Source organism: Neophocaena asiaeorientalis, unplaced genomic scaffold, assembly GCF_003031525.2.
Source record: "Neophocaena asiaeorientalis asiaeorientalis breed wild unplaced genomic scaffold, Neophocaena_asiaeorientalis_V1.1 scaffold240, whole genome shotgun sequence".
NCBI lineage: Eukaryota > Metazoa > Chordata > Mammalia > Artiodactyla > Phocoenidae > Neophocaena > Neophocaena asiaeorientalis.
In genome coordinates this window covers 3,810,432-3,825,567 of record NW_020185331.1, presented here as the reverse complement: position 1 = coordinate 3,825,567, position 15,136 = coordinate 3,810,432, and the positions used below count along the sequence as shown (strand labels likewise).

Genomic DNA, 15,136 nt, shown 5'->3' with positions numbered 1-15,136 from the left:
GTCAGAAGGGGTGTGTCAAGGCAAAAGAACCCTCTCCCCCAAAAAAGAAGCAGGGTCTCTGATCCTTCTTGCCAACTGGCTAGGCCTGTGGGTAAGTATTTAAGCAGCCAGAGTAAACTTAGAGGCTGCCATTATCCCTCACCCAGAATTCAACTGCTTCCTGAGATGTCTCCCCACTGCCATCACCACCACCCTCCTGGAGGAGGGTCTTCCCCAGCCCAGCCCTGCTCTTGTCCCTTCCTGCCCAGACACTTGCAGTGGCTTCTCATGTCTGCAGGAAAAAGTCCAAACTCCTTATAGGGTCCCGTCTTGGCCTGCTCTCCTGTGACCCTAACCCCTCTGCTCAGCCTTACTGCCACGACTTCCCCTCAGGCCCTTTCATCCCAGCCAAAGCACCCCTGTGTTTTCAGCACAGTGTCTTCTGGTCACAAGGCTCAGTCTGTCTGATAGAATTTCAACTACCGTTGTCTTTGAACCGTGCCCCTTGTCCATCCCTCAGGCCCCTCCTCGAAGAGCAGCCTTTCCTGGAGGTTCACTGTCTCCCCACTTTGAGTTCCCATGGCCTGCAGCCCAGACCTCCATCACAACACAGATATCTAGATCTCTGATGGGCCTTTCTGCTCTCTGGACTCACGTGTTTTACATGCCCCACTAGACTGTAAGCTCCTTAAGGACAAGAATCATATCTTGTTCTGCTCTGGGATCCTACAGCACCAAGCCTTTCTTGCGACCGATGCCCAGGAAAGGGTGACTGAATTGAATTGACTTGAAACAATGAATGTGATCAATTGCTCAGAGAGGAGAGCACTCTGTTCTGGGCCAGCCGGGCCCCACCTGCAGTGGCCGCAGCCTCAGGCCAGTGACTCTCTAACCCCAGCTTCTTTCATGGCCCATAGGAGCCCAGGAAGCAGAAGACATGCTTGGCCCCAACCGCAGACCAATAGGGGAGAGGACAAAGAGGGGAGGTCCTGGTCATCTCACAGGTGCTGGTGGTTAAAGGAGAAATCCTCAGGTTCTGAGGCAGAATCTTCCAGATCACTCAGAGTGCCAGGGAGCTTGGCGAAGGCCTGAGTGTGGGAAACCCCCAGAGAGAACTGAGACTTAGGCCCTTTCACGCAGCCACCCCCCCTGCCCATCAGTGGCTGCCGCCAAAACAACCACAATGAAATTTAGTGAGTGGCAAAGGCCGTGGCAGCCAAATGGGTTTGGATGTTTTGGAAGAAGGAGAAATAGAGCCAGACAAGCTGTTTTCCTGTGAAACGAGGCCATTAGGGCTTCTGGAAGGAGGCCAGCCCCAGGTCATCCCTGTCTTGCCAGGCCCAGGCCTCTCCTACATGCTGTCCTTTCTGCTGGAGGCCGGGGCTCTCGCACTCTCTTTTCCCTCAGCCTGGGTCTTGGGAATCTCAGCTTTGTCTCTTTTCTCTGTTCCTTACCCTCTAGAGCTGCCCCAATCAAGGGCTTGTCTGCGCTTGGGATGACCACATGATTTACTGTCCAAACAGGACATTTTTGAGAGAAAAAGGAGACGCTGACTGGCCAAGACGCAGAGACAAAGGCATAAATTGGGACTGTCTGGACTAATGGGATATTTGGTCACCCCCCTATGTTCATATTCAGAGGGTTCTGTCTATTTCATGGGAGATACCCTTAAAATCATATGCCCTTCCTAGACCAGGAAGTTACTGTCTCCCCAGCAGGGACCATAAGATCAGGGCAGGAAGCAGGCTCCAGACACTGGTGTCTCCCTTTGTCTGGGCCTGCCAGCCCCGTGCCCTGGCCTCAGGCATCAAAAGAGAACCAGATGGGGCTTCCCTGGTGGCGCAGTGGTTGAGAGTCCGCCTGCCGATGCAGGGGACACGGGTTCGTGCCCCGGTCCGGGAGGATCCCACATGCCGCGGAGCGGCTGGGCCCGTGAGCCATGGCCGCTGAGCCTGCGCGTCCGGAGCCTGTGCTCCGCAACGGGAGAGGCCACAACAGTGAGAGGCCCGCGTACCGCAAAAAAAAAAAGAGAACCAGATGGTCACCAAGGGACCCTTAATGTCATAATATTTGAAGAACACCTTCTTCCAAGTTCATCTCCACCACTCTCTCTTCTGAATTCCTTTCCCTGCTCCTCCTCTTCATCTCCTCACCCTTTAACTCCCTGCCTAACAGCTAGCTGCACCTGAGGAATTACAGGGAATGAGGGGAAGGGCCAGAGTGGAGCCTGGGGGATGTCTCCTCCCATAGAGAAGAGCAGCGAGGGCCCATGCCCAGCTCCCCAAGTGGTCTGAATGGGCACAGGGTCCACGTGTTACAGAGAAAGGACACAAGGGTCAGCTGAGCATGACAACACTCCCCCATCTCCTGATGGGCTGAGATCAGAGGAGGACAAGTCAGGTTGGCTTTTCATCCCCAGGTCAGAGACCAGCTGTCCCCCAACCTCCAAAACCTTCCCATAGTCCATGGCTCGTGCCTTCCCTCCTGGCATCCCACCGGGATGTTCGGGATGAATCCCAGCGGAAGGTGAGGCAGTCGGGGCTGCTGAGCAGATGGTGAAACTGATGGCCCCAGCAGCAGCCCGCCTCCCTCTCTCCAGGAGCCAGCAGGGTAGTGGGGGACCCAGGCTTTGCTACTAAAACTGATCTCACAGCAGAGCAGCTGCGAGGCTAGGCCGAAACCGGAGCTCTGAGTCCAAGGACAAAAGCATGCACAGGGGAAGCCAAGCCTCTTCCCTCCTCCCTACCTTCATCACGTTTCCTCTTCTCGCCATTGGAGCGAGGGATCCCCAGGATCCCATTGATGGAGTAGGATCCCACTGGATCATTGGAGGTGCTGGAAACAGGAGGGGAGGCCGTACTGGGAACTGGACGAGAGTAAGGAGGAAATGCCATCAGGATAGCAGTTGTGATCGCAGGCCAAAGCCCCAAGGCTGGGGGCAGAGAGAAGCAGAGGAAATGAGGAGGGATGGGGAGCCCGTAGTCCCCTCCTTCCTCTGAGGTTTAAGCGGGAACACATTGCTACATACAATTTAGGCTATTCACTGCTGTCCACCCTGGATTGAGTGGGGACCAGTCAACCCCAGGCCTTCTCTGCAGACCTAGAGATTTCACTCACTATAGATTGAACCCACTCCCTGAGTATGTGGGTTCAGCCAACAGCAAAAGCTGACTCAACCTAGAAAGCGACTCAGCGGTCGTGCAGAGAGCACAGCTCCTAGGATGCCTCGGTGCACAGCTCATCCTATCTGATCCCCGGCCGGACAAATCCTTCTAAACAAACCCCAGGCCATTGTTTCTAGTCTCCTGGGCGGAGTCTTTCCCAGTCCTGATTTAGAGTGTGGCTTTCTAAGGTCTATCTGAGTCTCTTAGAGACACAAGAATGGTCCTGATATTCCCCGGGAGTGTGGAGCTCCTCTCCCCCAGTTGCTCCTGGTCTTGAAATCACTTGAGAAGCTCCTCATTTCTCCTTCAGAGCACAGAGTAGTGAACACATTCACTCTGCGGTGATCAGCTCAGGTACAGCCTGGCCCAACCCTCCCTCCCAGCACATGCTGTAACGCAGGCCTAGTAAACAGCACTCCTGCCAACTCCAGGGGGGCTGGGACCAGTGCTTTCTACTTCCTGCTGGTCAAGAGAGAGGGGAGAGCTGCCAAGAGGGGCAGCAGGAGAAGTTTAACCACATCCCAGCCCCTAAAGCCCCGGACCTTATCTATGGCTTCAGCAGCACCAAGCGCCCTTGGGCCAAAGGGAAGATAGTGTGTGGGGGGGATGGGGGCTGTTAGCAGGTGTTCTGGTGGACCTGGGTCATGTCTCTGTGAGGCTGTGAGCGAGGGTCAATAAACGAGGAGGTTGGAGAGGGGCAGACAGTCACTGAGCGGATGAGAGAGACAAACAGAGGAGAGAAGTCGTAAGGAGGGAGGGAGAGAGACAGAGGAACAGGTCCAGGGCCATATGGACAGACAGGAGAGGAAGGAAGAGGAGAGGAGAAGGCAGAGGAGGGGAGAAGAGAAGAGGAGAATCTTAAAAATTAAAAAAACAAAAAATGGAGTAAGCAAGTAGATATGACAGAGGGACAGGGAACAAAAGATGGAGAAGAAGGAGCATGGGAAAGAGAAGGAAAGTTAGAGGGAATAGAGGGAGGGAGACAGACACACAGACTGAAAAGGCAAGGCAGCTCTGAGGAGATGCTCACAGGAGGCAGAGAGCAGTCCTCGTGAGCTAGTCTCCCAGGAAGATCCCGAGCCTCTAGGAGCCCAGGGAGAGCACGGCCCTTCGACCTCAGACAGGTGGGCATTTTCCACGGGCAGAGCTGCTTTTCCCAGGTCTCAGGGGGATCAGCTTCCCCCCTTCCCTGAGCCCTCTTACCGATGGTGTGGCCAGGGGCAGTCACTCCGGTCCCGGCTCCATCCGGCGTTGGGTGGAAAGGCTGCTGAACTTTGGTCCGGATGATCCTGCGACAGCATGACAACAGCATCACACATCACGTGCCCTCTCCTGCCCTGGTCACCTGCAGCCCAGTACTGCAGAGGCGCTCCCCTGAGTTCAGCTCCCTCCTCACCCATCTGCTCCCTGCACCCCTGCCCTCTCTGACTGCTGCAAGGCAGGAGCTTGCCCTCCTGTTGGCTCTGTGATCCAGCCTCGTACAGCCCTGGGCAGAGACAGTCTGCATTCTGTCCTGCTGTGTGATTCGCGAATTGCACCTTGATGTTTGGTAGCAAGGATCGGGCAGCAGAGCGAGTGGAGCACGGCATCCTTCCCGTTTCTGGGAGTGGGGGCTGCCCTGGTGACTTGCTGTCCATCCTTCCCTCCTCAACCACACACATCTCCTCCCAAGAGGAGTCTGGAGATCATTCTGGAGCTGGCTTTCCTATTGGGACCGTATCACAGTCCTCCAGAGCTGAGAGAAGGGGTGAGATTTCCCCATTTCCTGAGCTAAAGAGAAGTAGCCAGGGAAAGGGCCGGGTCGCAGGTAATCCTTTCATCTCCAGGACTCCAACACAGTACTGGTCCCTCTGCCAGGTGTCAGGCCCTGAGCAGCTCCTTGAGCCCGCTTAGGGCTCTCAAACCTGTCAAAGCCCTGTCCCTGCCGAGCTCGCTGGCCCGCTGGCCTCCTTCTCAGAGGCCTTACTTGGATCACACCTTCTTTACCAGACTAGGTGAAAAGCCTAGTACCTTCCCTACGTACTCCGTTGGGGTGGAGTGGGGGGAATCCAGATCAAACGTCCCAGGGCTGGGGATTGTTAGTGATCCAAGGACGCAGGGCTCAGCGACACAAAAGACCAAGCCCAGGGCCAGGACCAAGGAACACTCTCCTCCACCCACTGGTCAGTCAGGTGCCCTTGGAAGCCACTTTTCTGGAGGCGCTGCTCTCCCTGCAGAGAGGAGTGTGAGACAACCAGCCAGGTGAGTCACAAGCCGTGCGTGGACTGGAACACTCACTGCCTCCCAGGGCCGGGAATGAAGTTGGGCAGGGAGGGGACACACCCCGAGAAAGCTAAGTAACCCAGAGGGGGCCAGGCAGTAAGTGCCAGGAGGATGTGGGGGAGAAGTCACCCCCCTTGCAGGTGGGGGAAATGGGAAAGAAGTCACTGAGGAGGTGGAACTTGATGTAGATCCTCAAAGCAGAGTAAGGCTGAATATATATACACACACATGTATAGGAGCCAGAGGTACAGAGGATAGTGGAAAAGTCACTGGGCTTCATGGCTGAGGCCCCGAGTCTTCCACTAAGTGGCCACATAGCCTTGGCCTCATCGTTCTCCTTTTCTGGGCCTCAGTTTCTTCAGCTATAAAGTAAAGAGGTTAGACTACAGAATCTCTAAGGTCTCTTTCCCCAGTAAAAAAAAACCCAATATGATTCTAAGATGAACAAAGAAGTGGAGAAGAGGGCATTAGAAGCGGATGCTGGAGGAGGGTAGAAGCAGAGCACAGGAGCCGAGTGGTCACGCTGGGTTAGGGGCTAATGCCTAGGCCAGGAACGGTGGAGGGATGTAAGGGAGTAAGAGGAAATAAGGCTGAAAACTTGGAAGTAATGATGATACTAGCAATTTTCCACTTATCAAGCATCTATTATATGCCAACGTTATATGCAATTTATATTACTGTAAATATATATACTACTGTTAATTCTCACAACAACCTCCAAAGCATTACTATTATCCTTGTTCTGCAGACTGAAAACCAAAGCTGACAGAGGTTAAAGAGCTTACTCAAGGGTTTCCCTGGTGGCGCAGTGGTTGAGAGTCTGCCTGCCAATGCAGGGGACACGGGTTCGAGCCCTGGTCCGGGAAGATCCCACATGCCGCGGAGCAACTAGGCCCATGTGCCACAACTACTGAAACCTGTGCACCTAGAGCCTGTGCTCCACAACAAAAGAAGCCACCGCAATGAGAGGCCCGGGCACCACAACAAGGAGTAGCCTCCACTGGCCACAACTAAAAAAAAAAAAAAAAAAGCTTACTCAAGATCACATTGCCAGCTAGGGCAGAGTTGGAATTCAGTATTTAAAATGTGTGCTTTTTGTTACTTTGTCAGACTTCCCCCAGTATATAGGAACTAGGTTTACAGAATCTCAAGCCATGAGTGATTTTTAAACTAAAGGAGACATGTGCAAACCGATGCAGGTAAAGCAATTGACAGGCACAAGGCCATAGGTAGCTGGCCTCAGAAAAGAGAAGGAAGAAAAAAAAAAAAAGGGAATTCCCTAACAGTCCAGTGGGTAGGACTCCATGCTTTCACTGCCAAGGGCCCAGTTTCGATCGATCCCTGCTCGGGGAACTCACGTCCAACAAGCCTCGCGTCGTGGCCAAAAGAAAAAAAAAAAAAAAAGAGAAGGAAGAATTTGTAAGGTGGATTTGGCAACTAAATGGAGTCAACCATGGCTCTAAAACCCCAGTTCTGTGTAACTGGAAGGCTGGTGGTTTGTCCCACTGTCAGGAAGAGGGATGCAGGGAGGTGACTGGTTGGTCCTTGACGTGAGCATTTGAGGAGGTAGGTGAGTGTCCAGGTGGATGGCCGTGCACCAGCCGGCAGAGTAGATATGGATTTAGGAGATTATCAAGGAAGGAAGTGTTGGTTGGGATGAGAGGCCTAAAGAGCAGACCCTGGAGAACATCTACTATCAGAGGCTGAGGAAAAGAACCTGACCTTACACAAGGGTCAGAGTTGGTCACACAGGAAATGGCAGAACCAGGATCAGGGAGTTTTAGCTAAGTCAACAGAGAAGCACATTTCCAGAAGGAGAACGTAATCCATAGCAACCATGGTGACATAAAGATTGAAGGGAATTGGGAATAAGAAGAGGCACAGATTTGGGAATTTTGGTGACCACTAGTGACCTTGGGAGAGCGGCCTCAACAAAGCAACTGAGGCAGGAGCCAGATAAAAAGAGGTTAGTGAGCGGACAGCAGGAGAGGGAGGCAGTGAATGTAGACTATTGCTTCAGAAGTGTGTAGAAAGGAGAGAAAAGTGTGGAAGCTGAGGATGGAAGTGGCAGCTAAGTGGAGGGAAGGCTGTTCAGGGGAGGAAGGACCTGGATAAGTCTGTAGGCTGAGGAGAAAGAACTGGTGAAGAGGGAGAGGCTGGAGTTGCCTGAGAGAAAGTGGGTGATTGCCAGACAAGACAGAACAAGGGGAGAACGGAATGGCGGCCACGGGGACGAGGCAGCGAGAGATGGCACGTGGTGAGGTGGCCCAAAGCTTCTGGGTCTGGAGCATGATCACCATGAGAAAGACATGACAGTCGCTAAGGGCAGTGTAGACTGGTCTACACGAAAAGTCTAGAAGGAGGCTGAGCAGCTCAGAGCAGCTGCTCCTAATTCATTGCAGCCAAAGGCTTCTGGGATCTCAGTGGGCCTGTGGGTGGCTCTGACTTGAGGGCTGGTGGACTCTGGGCTCTGGACTGAGGGAACCCCAAGACTGAGGCTGGGTGAGACAGACGACTGGACGGCCTTGTGGAGCTGCTGTCTTTGTTACCCACAGCCTCTGACCCCTGGGACGCTGGTGCAGTTTTAGCTGAGGTAGCAAGTGATGGAAAATCACTACTTCCTGACAGCGGCTTGGTGGTGCATGGGAGAGGAGCTGGGCAGGGTGCCTGCTGTGAGTTACTAATGCTCTTGGTGTCCGTCCATGCCCCCCAGGAGGTGGACGCTCACCAGTCCCCAACGGTGATCTCAGGGAGTTTAAGAACCGGGATTGTGGAAACGTTATGGTCACCCATTGCCCTCCTGCGTCCCATACACAAACCCACTGACTAATAGGAATATCACTAAGGGTTAAAAGGATAAAGAGGTTGCTTTGTGTGACTGCCTGGTCCTATTGCCCCCTGTTCCTCCTCCTCTTTCTCTAATTCTTTTTCATTCTTGGCCGCAAAAGACAGCCAGACACATCTGTGGCCACCACGGCACCCCACAGGTTTGGCCTGGAGAGTCAAGTTCCCGCACATGCATCCTTGCGGGGCTACAGTCAGGAGCCCTGGGCCCATTTACCAGGGGCTGGAGGTGCCATTTCCCATTTCCACAGAAAGACTGCCCTGCGAGGGTGCCTGCTCCCCACTTCTCCTTCCAGCATGCTTTCCTTGACAGGGACACTCTTTCTCCCCCCACCTCCACCTTTCCAGAGAACCTCCTAGGCTTTGCCTTGCAGGCACTTAGAACCTCACACTCACAGGAGTATGAGAAGAGCAAAGGCAAGATGGGGATGGGCTCTGGGCTCAGTCTGCCTGAGTCTGAGTCCCAGCTCTGATACTTTTTTTTTTTAACATCTTTATTGGAGTATAATTGCTTTAAAATGGTGTTAGTTTCTGCTTTATAACAAAGTGAATCAGTTATACATATACATATATCCCCATATCTCTTCCCTCTTGCATCTCCCTCCCTCCCACCCTCCCTATCCCACCCCTCTAGGTGGTCACAAAGCACAGAGCTGATCTCCCTGTGCTATGCTGCTGCTTCCCGCTAGCTATCTATTTTACATCTGGTAGTGCATATATGTCCATGCCACTCTCTCACTTCGTCCCAGCTTACCCTTCCCCCTCCCCCATCCTTGAGTCCATCCTCTAGTAGGTCTGCGTCTTTATTCCCGTCTTGCCCCTAGGCTCTTCATGACCATTTGTTTTGCAGGACTGTTGTGAGAATTAAATAGGATAATTCATGTAAAATGATTAGTACGATGCTTGGCTCAATAAGTGCTAGCTATAATAATAACTCCTAGTATTATTATTCCTATGGGTGATCCCCAGGACTGGCTGCATTCTATGGAGGGGCTGAGCCAGGTGCAGATAAGGAGGCCTCTCAGGCCATATGCCCCAGCCTGGTCAATGCAGCTGCTTCAGGGACCCTGGGAAGAGCACTGAGAAGACAGGAAACAGCAGCAGCAGGTGTCATAACCTGACCCCAAAAGAGATGCATCAGAGACTCTCGGGAAGACAGACTGGGGACCTCTGCCTGGGGGCACTGGGAAGGATCCATAGACAGTATGAGCAGCAGCTCCCTCAGGACCTAAGAGATGCCAGGGGGCTGTGGCAGAGCTTTAGAGTAAAGGATGACAAGGCAGGTGAAGTCACTCCCTCTTTGGTTAAATTCCCCAGAGGTCTCTGCTCCCCACCATGCTGGAGATCAAAACAGTCTCGTCAGCTCTGTGAGTCAGCATGAAAGCATGTATTGAGTCTCCTATTAACAATTTGTTAAACTCATGAAGAAACTGAGGCACTCTCAATTCTAAGAAAGCGCTGGGGTGAGTCTTCACTCCTCTTCTGGTTTTCCCCCCCTTCCTCCCCCGCTCCTCTCCTTCCTCCTCCTCTCATCCTTCCTCTGTGTTTCATTCTCTCTCTCCCCTTCTTGTCTGTCTCTGCCCCTCTCTGTGTCTCCCTTCCCTTTGTCTGTCTGTCTCTTTGCACCCTGAAGTCCCACTGTGGCTGTGTGAGCTTATTGATTCCTGGGAGCTGGGGGAAAGTGGGAGGCAGGGCTGGGGTGCAGGCTCGGGGATGGAAATAGAAGGCTATAAATTATTTGTGACAGGAAAGCAATAGTGGCAGAGTGCTGAGCACAAGTCCTGTGTCACTATTAGATTCCTTTTAGCCTGATGACACTGTAAAAAAGGTTAAGTGTCTGCTGGAATCGTACACCTGGGGGGCCGGGGCAGCCTGGGAGCAGAACAAGCCACTGAGAGCAGGTATATCAATTCTCCAGGCCAATAATATTCCTCTCATTGATCGCCACGCAAAGTTCAAAAATCTCATTACAGCCAGGCAGACCGGGAACTTTTTACAAATCAATAGAATGATATAATGTATGTATACTTAGTACAAATGTATCTATTCATCTACCCATCCATCCACTGTCCGCCTCAGGGTTCCCAGGTTAACCTACCCATCGTATTATGTTATGTATGTACGATATTATATTGCACTATATTATATGATAATAAATGGTGTGCAAAAACTCCCCCTGAGGTGCAGACAAGAAGAGGTCCTACGAGCATTGAGGTGACCTCAGACAGCTCACCTTGGAGGGAGTCAGGTGGCAGCATTTCCAGGCCCAGGCTGGTCAGGATTTCTAGAAACAGTGCTTCCTTAGCGGAGGCTCCAGTAATAAAAAACTATTGTCTACTGAGGACTTACTATGAGCTAGGCAATGTCCTAAGCGCTTCAAACAAATAGTTCATTTAATCCTCCCAACGACACATTTTGCAGATAAAACATATGATAAATTGCCTAAAGTCACCCATTTGAGAAACAGACAATCTGGGGTTTGCATTCAGGCAGACTAATCCTAGGGCCCATACCCTTAACCAGGAAACCACACTGCCTCCAGGACAGAGATACCCAAAAGCCCAGAATCCAAACTCCAGTATTCTATGGTTCTATTCTCTTGCTCTATTGTGTTCTGAGAAACAAAGGATAAGGGGCTCCCTGAGCTTCAGCATTCCCTTCTATAAAATGGGAGTATACCACCTGCTGGAACCAGCTGCTGACAGCGCGATATCCACGTGGGATCTCCAAGCATGTCCCCATGAAATCCTGTCCAGCTGCCTAGAACAGACTGCCTTCTCCACTTTGGAATTACTTCCTAGCAGGCTGGCCTCAGGCCCAGTCATATCACCGGTTTGCTCAAAGAGTCTTTGGGGCAAGAAGTCAAGTATTAACATACATGTGTTGTATACGTGTATGAATCAGTTTAAATTGCCTACTTCTAGAGTCTTTGCAGAAAGTACTTAATCTCTGGTATGGGGAAAGTTTTTTTTTTATTTATTTACTTTTGGCTGCGTTGGGTCTTCATTGCTGCACACGGGCTTTCTCTAGTTGAGGCAAGCGGGGGCTACTCTTCATTGCGGTGCTTGGGCTTCTCATTGCGTTGGCACGGGTTCTAGGGACACGGCCTTCAGTAGTCGTGGTGCACAGGCTTAGTTGCTCCGAGGCATGTGGGATCTTCCCCCGCCAGGGCTCAAACCCGCGTCCCCTGCATTGGCAGGCGGATTCTTAACCAGTGAGCCACCGGGGAAGTCCAGGAAAGTCTTTCTTGATTTGAGTAAATCAAAGGAACTCCAAGGTGGAGAATGTTTCAGACTAGCTGGCCCCACTGCCCATTAAACAAGAGGATGGTGGGAGGTGCCTCTGCCAGTGACTTCCGGCTGCCTGAGTATTATAGGCTGGATCATTCAAGAGGACAAAATGATATTTGCCTCAGCAAAGGATATTTTACACAAGAATGCAGGTAATTGCTTTAACTCAGGCCTTTGAGAGCTGCCTAGTCAGGCACGGTGTCCCTGGCTCTGCCCTGAGGCAAATCAGAGCTACAAAAACAGCTGGAGACTCAACGGCAGAACCTCAAGTGAGGTCTCATAGATTATTCAGGAAAATTTTCCTTCTTCCCAAAATGGTTCCTACCTCTCCCTACTCCTGAGAACTCTAAGGAACTGAAATCCCCCCTCTGTACATCCCAAGGACTAAAGAACAGTAATTTACCACCTCCTCCCCACAGGAACCGAAAGGAAGCAGCAGCCACCCAGCCTTTCCCCCTGGCAGCCCGGAAGTGATTCACATGCACTGTTTTCCTAGGCCCCGGCTCTACGTTTTGTGCAGAGTTTAGAGTTGCTTGCCCACGCCCACTCATGGGTTTCAGTTTGGACAACTGACCATATGGCAGGCAGGGTTCTGTGCGTGAGAATGGCTGCCGATGAGGGGAGGCTATGGGCAGGACCTTCCATTCTGGCGGTAGCAGGATATAACTGGAATACACAGGTTCCGAGGTTACCAGGGTTCCCCCCAAACATGTCAAGAGTTTCTGTCTCTTTTGTTGCTTCTCAGAGGTCATAACTGAGCTCTAAGAGATGACAGTCCTACCTAAAAGTTTACAGAAAGGTGTCCTCAAACTACTGTCCTTGGGGTGGGATAGGGAGGGTGGGAGGGAGGGAGACGCAAGAGGGAAGAGATATGGGAACATATGTATAACTGATTCACGTTGTTATAAAGCAGAAACTAACACACCATTGTAAAGCAATTATACCCCAATAAAGATGTTAAAAAAAAAAAAACTACTGTCCTTGAGCCACTTGCATTAGAATCCCCTGGGGTGCATGCTAACATGCAAAGCCCTGGAGCCCCCTTCAGACCTTCTGCGTTAGAAATTTTAGTGGGGCCCAGGAATCTGCAGTTAAGCAAACTACAGATTACTCTTAAACTCTCTAATATTTGAGAAAACTAGCTTAAGCCAGGGGGTAAGAAAACCATCCTTGAGAGGGTTGGGAGAATGTCTTAGTGAGTTACAGAAGGTTCCTTCCTCATATTCTATCAACCCACAACCCCCATCTGCTAACCCTAACTCTATCTGACACAGTTACCAAAATTCAAGAGGCTCTCAGTTCCTCTGTGGAAACTAAACTGTAAGCCACAAATAAAAATAATTTCAAGATAGTTTTTGGTACCTTCCAGGCTGACAGATTTCCAGTGGGTTCCTTAGATACCAGGAATACTTTCTGCATCAGTTTAGCCTTCTAAGACTGGCACTGAGGATGATAATCCTTCTACCACGTGTCCCTGGGAGCCCAGGCCAGATACAATTTACCAGGCTAGATGGGCCATGGGGCTGGCCCAAGGGGGCAATAGCGATGGTTTATATGATGAATGGTAAGCATATGGATTGATTTAAATTCAAGATATGCATAGGTTTAAAAATTAAGGGGCAATGTGTTTAACTAACCATTTGGAAACCAGTCTGTGGTGCATGCCAAGCCCAGAGCGTGACTGGACTAGCTCCTCTCGCCACCAGCCCTGCCCTCATCTGTCAGGGCTTCTGGGCTAGAGCTGGGGTCTACCAGCTGTCCACCCCATGGTTCAGAGGCTAGAAGACTGCCTAATATGATGGGGAAAGTGGTACTGCTATAGACTCATTGCTGGGACAAGTCCTCCCTGTCCATTCTCCCCTTCCCTCCACAGGTACATCTCCCTCTGCAAGCAGAAGGGAGCCTGGAGGGAAGGGGTCCTCAGCAGCAGCCAGGCTGGGGCCTGCTAGCGGCTGCCTGGCCTCCCTGCCTCTGGCCCTTCCCACCTCCCACCTTCTTGCTCCAGTATTCAAAAACAATCCATCCGTCTCTCTGTGTCTGTTCCTGAAAGAATGCGATGTGGCTAAAGCCTACAATTGCTTCCTATTACCTACAGGATAAATTCAAAATTCCTCAGCCTGGCCTTCAGAATCTTTCCCAATCTGGCTCCGCCCTGGTTTTCCAATCTATTTCTCTCTGTTCCCCTCTTCCACTTACGGTCCAGCACAGAGCTGAAACCTGTTTTCTTGCTTACTCAATTCACAGTGAGTCCTCCCCTGGACTCTGAGCTCTGCAAGTGCACATGTCATGGTTATTTTTCTCACCATTGTATTTCCTGCACCTAGCAACAGGGCCTGGCATAATATAGGTACTTAAAAAGTATTTGTTGAATAGCAAGTCAATGTTATTACTATTAATAATAATAACAGTCTTAAGGGACACAGTGAACTAATATATGTTCACTATGTGCCAAGGCACTCTGCAAGGTACTTTACATGGATTATTTATTTTTCACAACTTCTTATGAAGACTATTATCCCTGTGGAAGCTGAGGTTCAGAGAAGTTGAGTAACTTGCCTAAGGTCACACAGCTGTTAAGTATCAGAACTAGGATTTAAACCTAGGAGCCTGACTCCAGAACCCATGTTGCTAACCACTGGGTAGAATAAGTCAGTCGTAACAAGAACAGATGGTAGAATCTATGAGAAACTGCGTCTGAATAGAAGAGTTGCATGTAAAAATAGTAAAAGTAATAACTATCATTTATTTCATATTCATTCTATGACAGGTGTTATAACAAATGCATTTTCTCATCCAAATCCTAACTACAACTCTATCAGATAGGGGTGTTCTCTATTTTACTAAGGAGACAACAGAGAGGCTAAGCAACTTGTCCAAGGTCATGTGCTTAATAGCACTGGAGCCAGACTTTGGGTCTGTGACTCCAATGTCTGTAGGCTGAACCATGTTACCTCTTCTGGAAATTTCTATATTAATATTTCTTTGTGTTTATTACCTATTTGGGCATAAACAATTTTTTTCTTTCAGTCTTTTCACATCCATGATCTGGACAACTGTGCAAATGTATATGTAGACAATGAACAGAGATTGCATGTAGCTGTGATTCTAAACATGCCTGCCCTCTCCTGTGCACGTGCCGTAGCTGTATTTGGTAAGCATCATGTCTGTGTTAACCTCAATTTTAGGTTGAGTGACTATGGTTTCACTGTATTTTATATACATTGGTAGGTTTGGGGGATAGATTTTCTAAATTCTCTATATCTATCTATCTATCTACTTTCCAAATCGTGTACACGATAGTGTGGCAATACTGAATACAGACGTGTTTCTCAGTTTCTAGAAACTATTTCTATGACTAGTGTATCTTTATATTCATGTCTGCTCTAATGCATTGATTCAAGATTTATAATACTGGATATATTTGTCAAAAGTCCCCTCGTGAATTTCTGCCCAGTTATGCCTTTCAAATCTGTAAGCCACAGTCATACATGATTCCTCACTCATCACTGTTCCCTTCCCGAGGTGTTTCAGATGCTCACATCACAACTGCATTTCTATATATATATTTTTTTTTTTTTTTTTTTTTTTTTTTTTTTT

At 50.2% G+C, this 15,136-nt stretch overlaps 1 protein-coding gene across 4 annotated transcripts in view; it reads right to left on the bottom strand.

Annotated features, from left to right (window-relative positions):
- Window positions 1-15,136, bottom strand: part of PAX2 (paired box 2) — a 79,978-nt gene that overhangs the window by 42,030 nt on the left and 22,812 nt on the right. For all 4 annotated transcript variants that reach the window (XM_024735035.1, XM_024735037.1, XM_024735036.1 and 1 more), the window contains exons 5-6: window positions 4,347-4,432; window positions 2,726-2,845 (exon numbers count right to left, since the gene is read on the bottom strand). In XM_024735035.1, coding sequence (XP_024590803.1) covers window positions 2,726-2,845; window positions 4,347-4,432 — 206 coding nt within the window. The remainder of the gene's footprint in view (window positions 1-2,725; window positions 2,846-4,346; window positions 4,433-15,136) is intronic.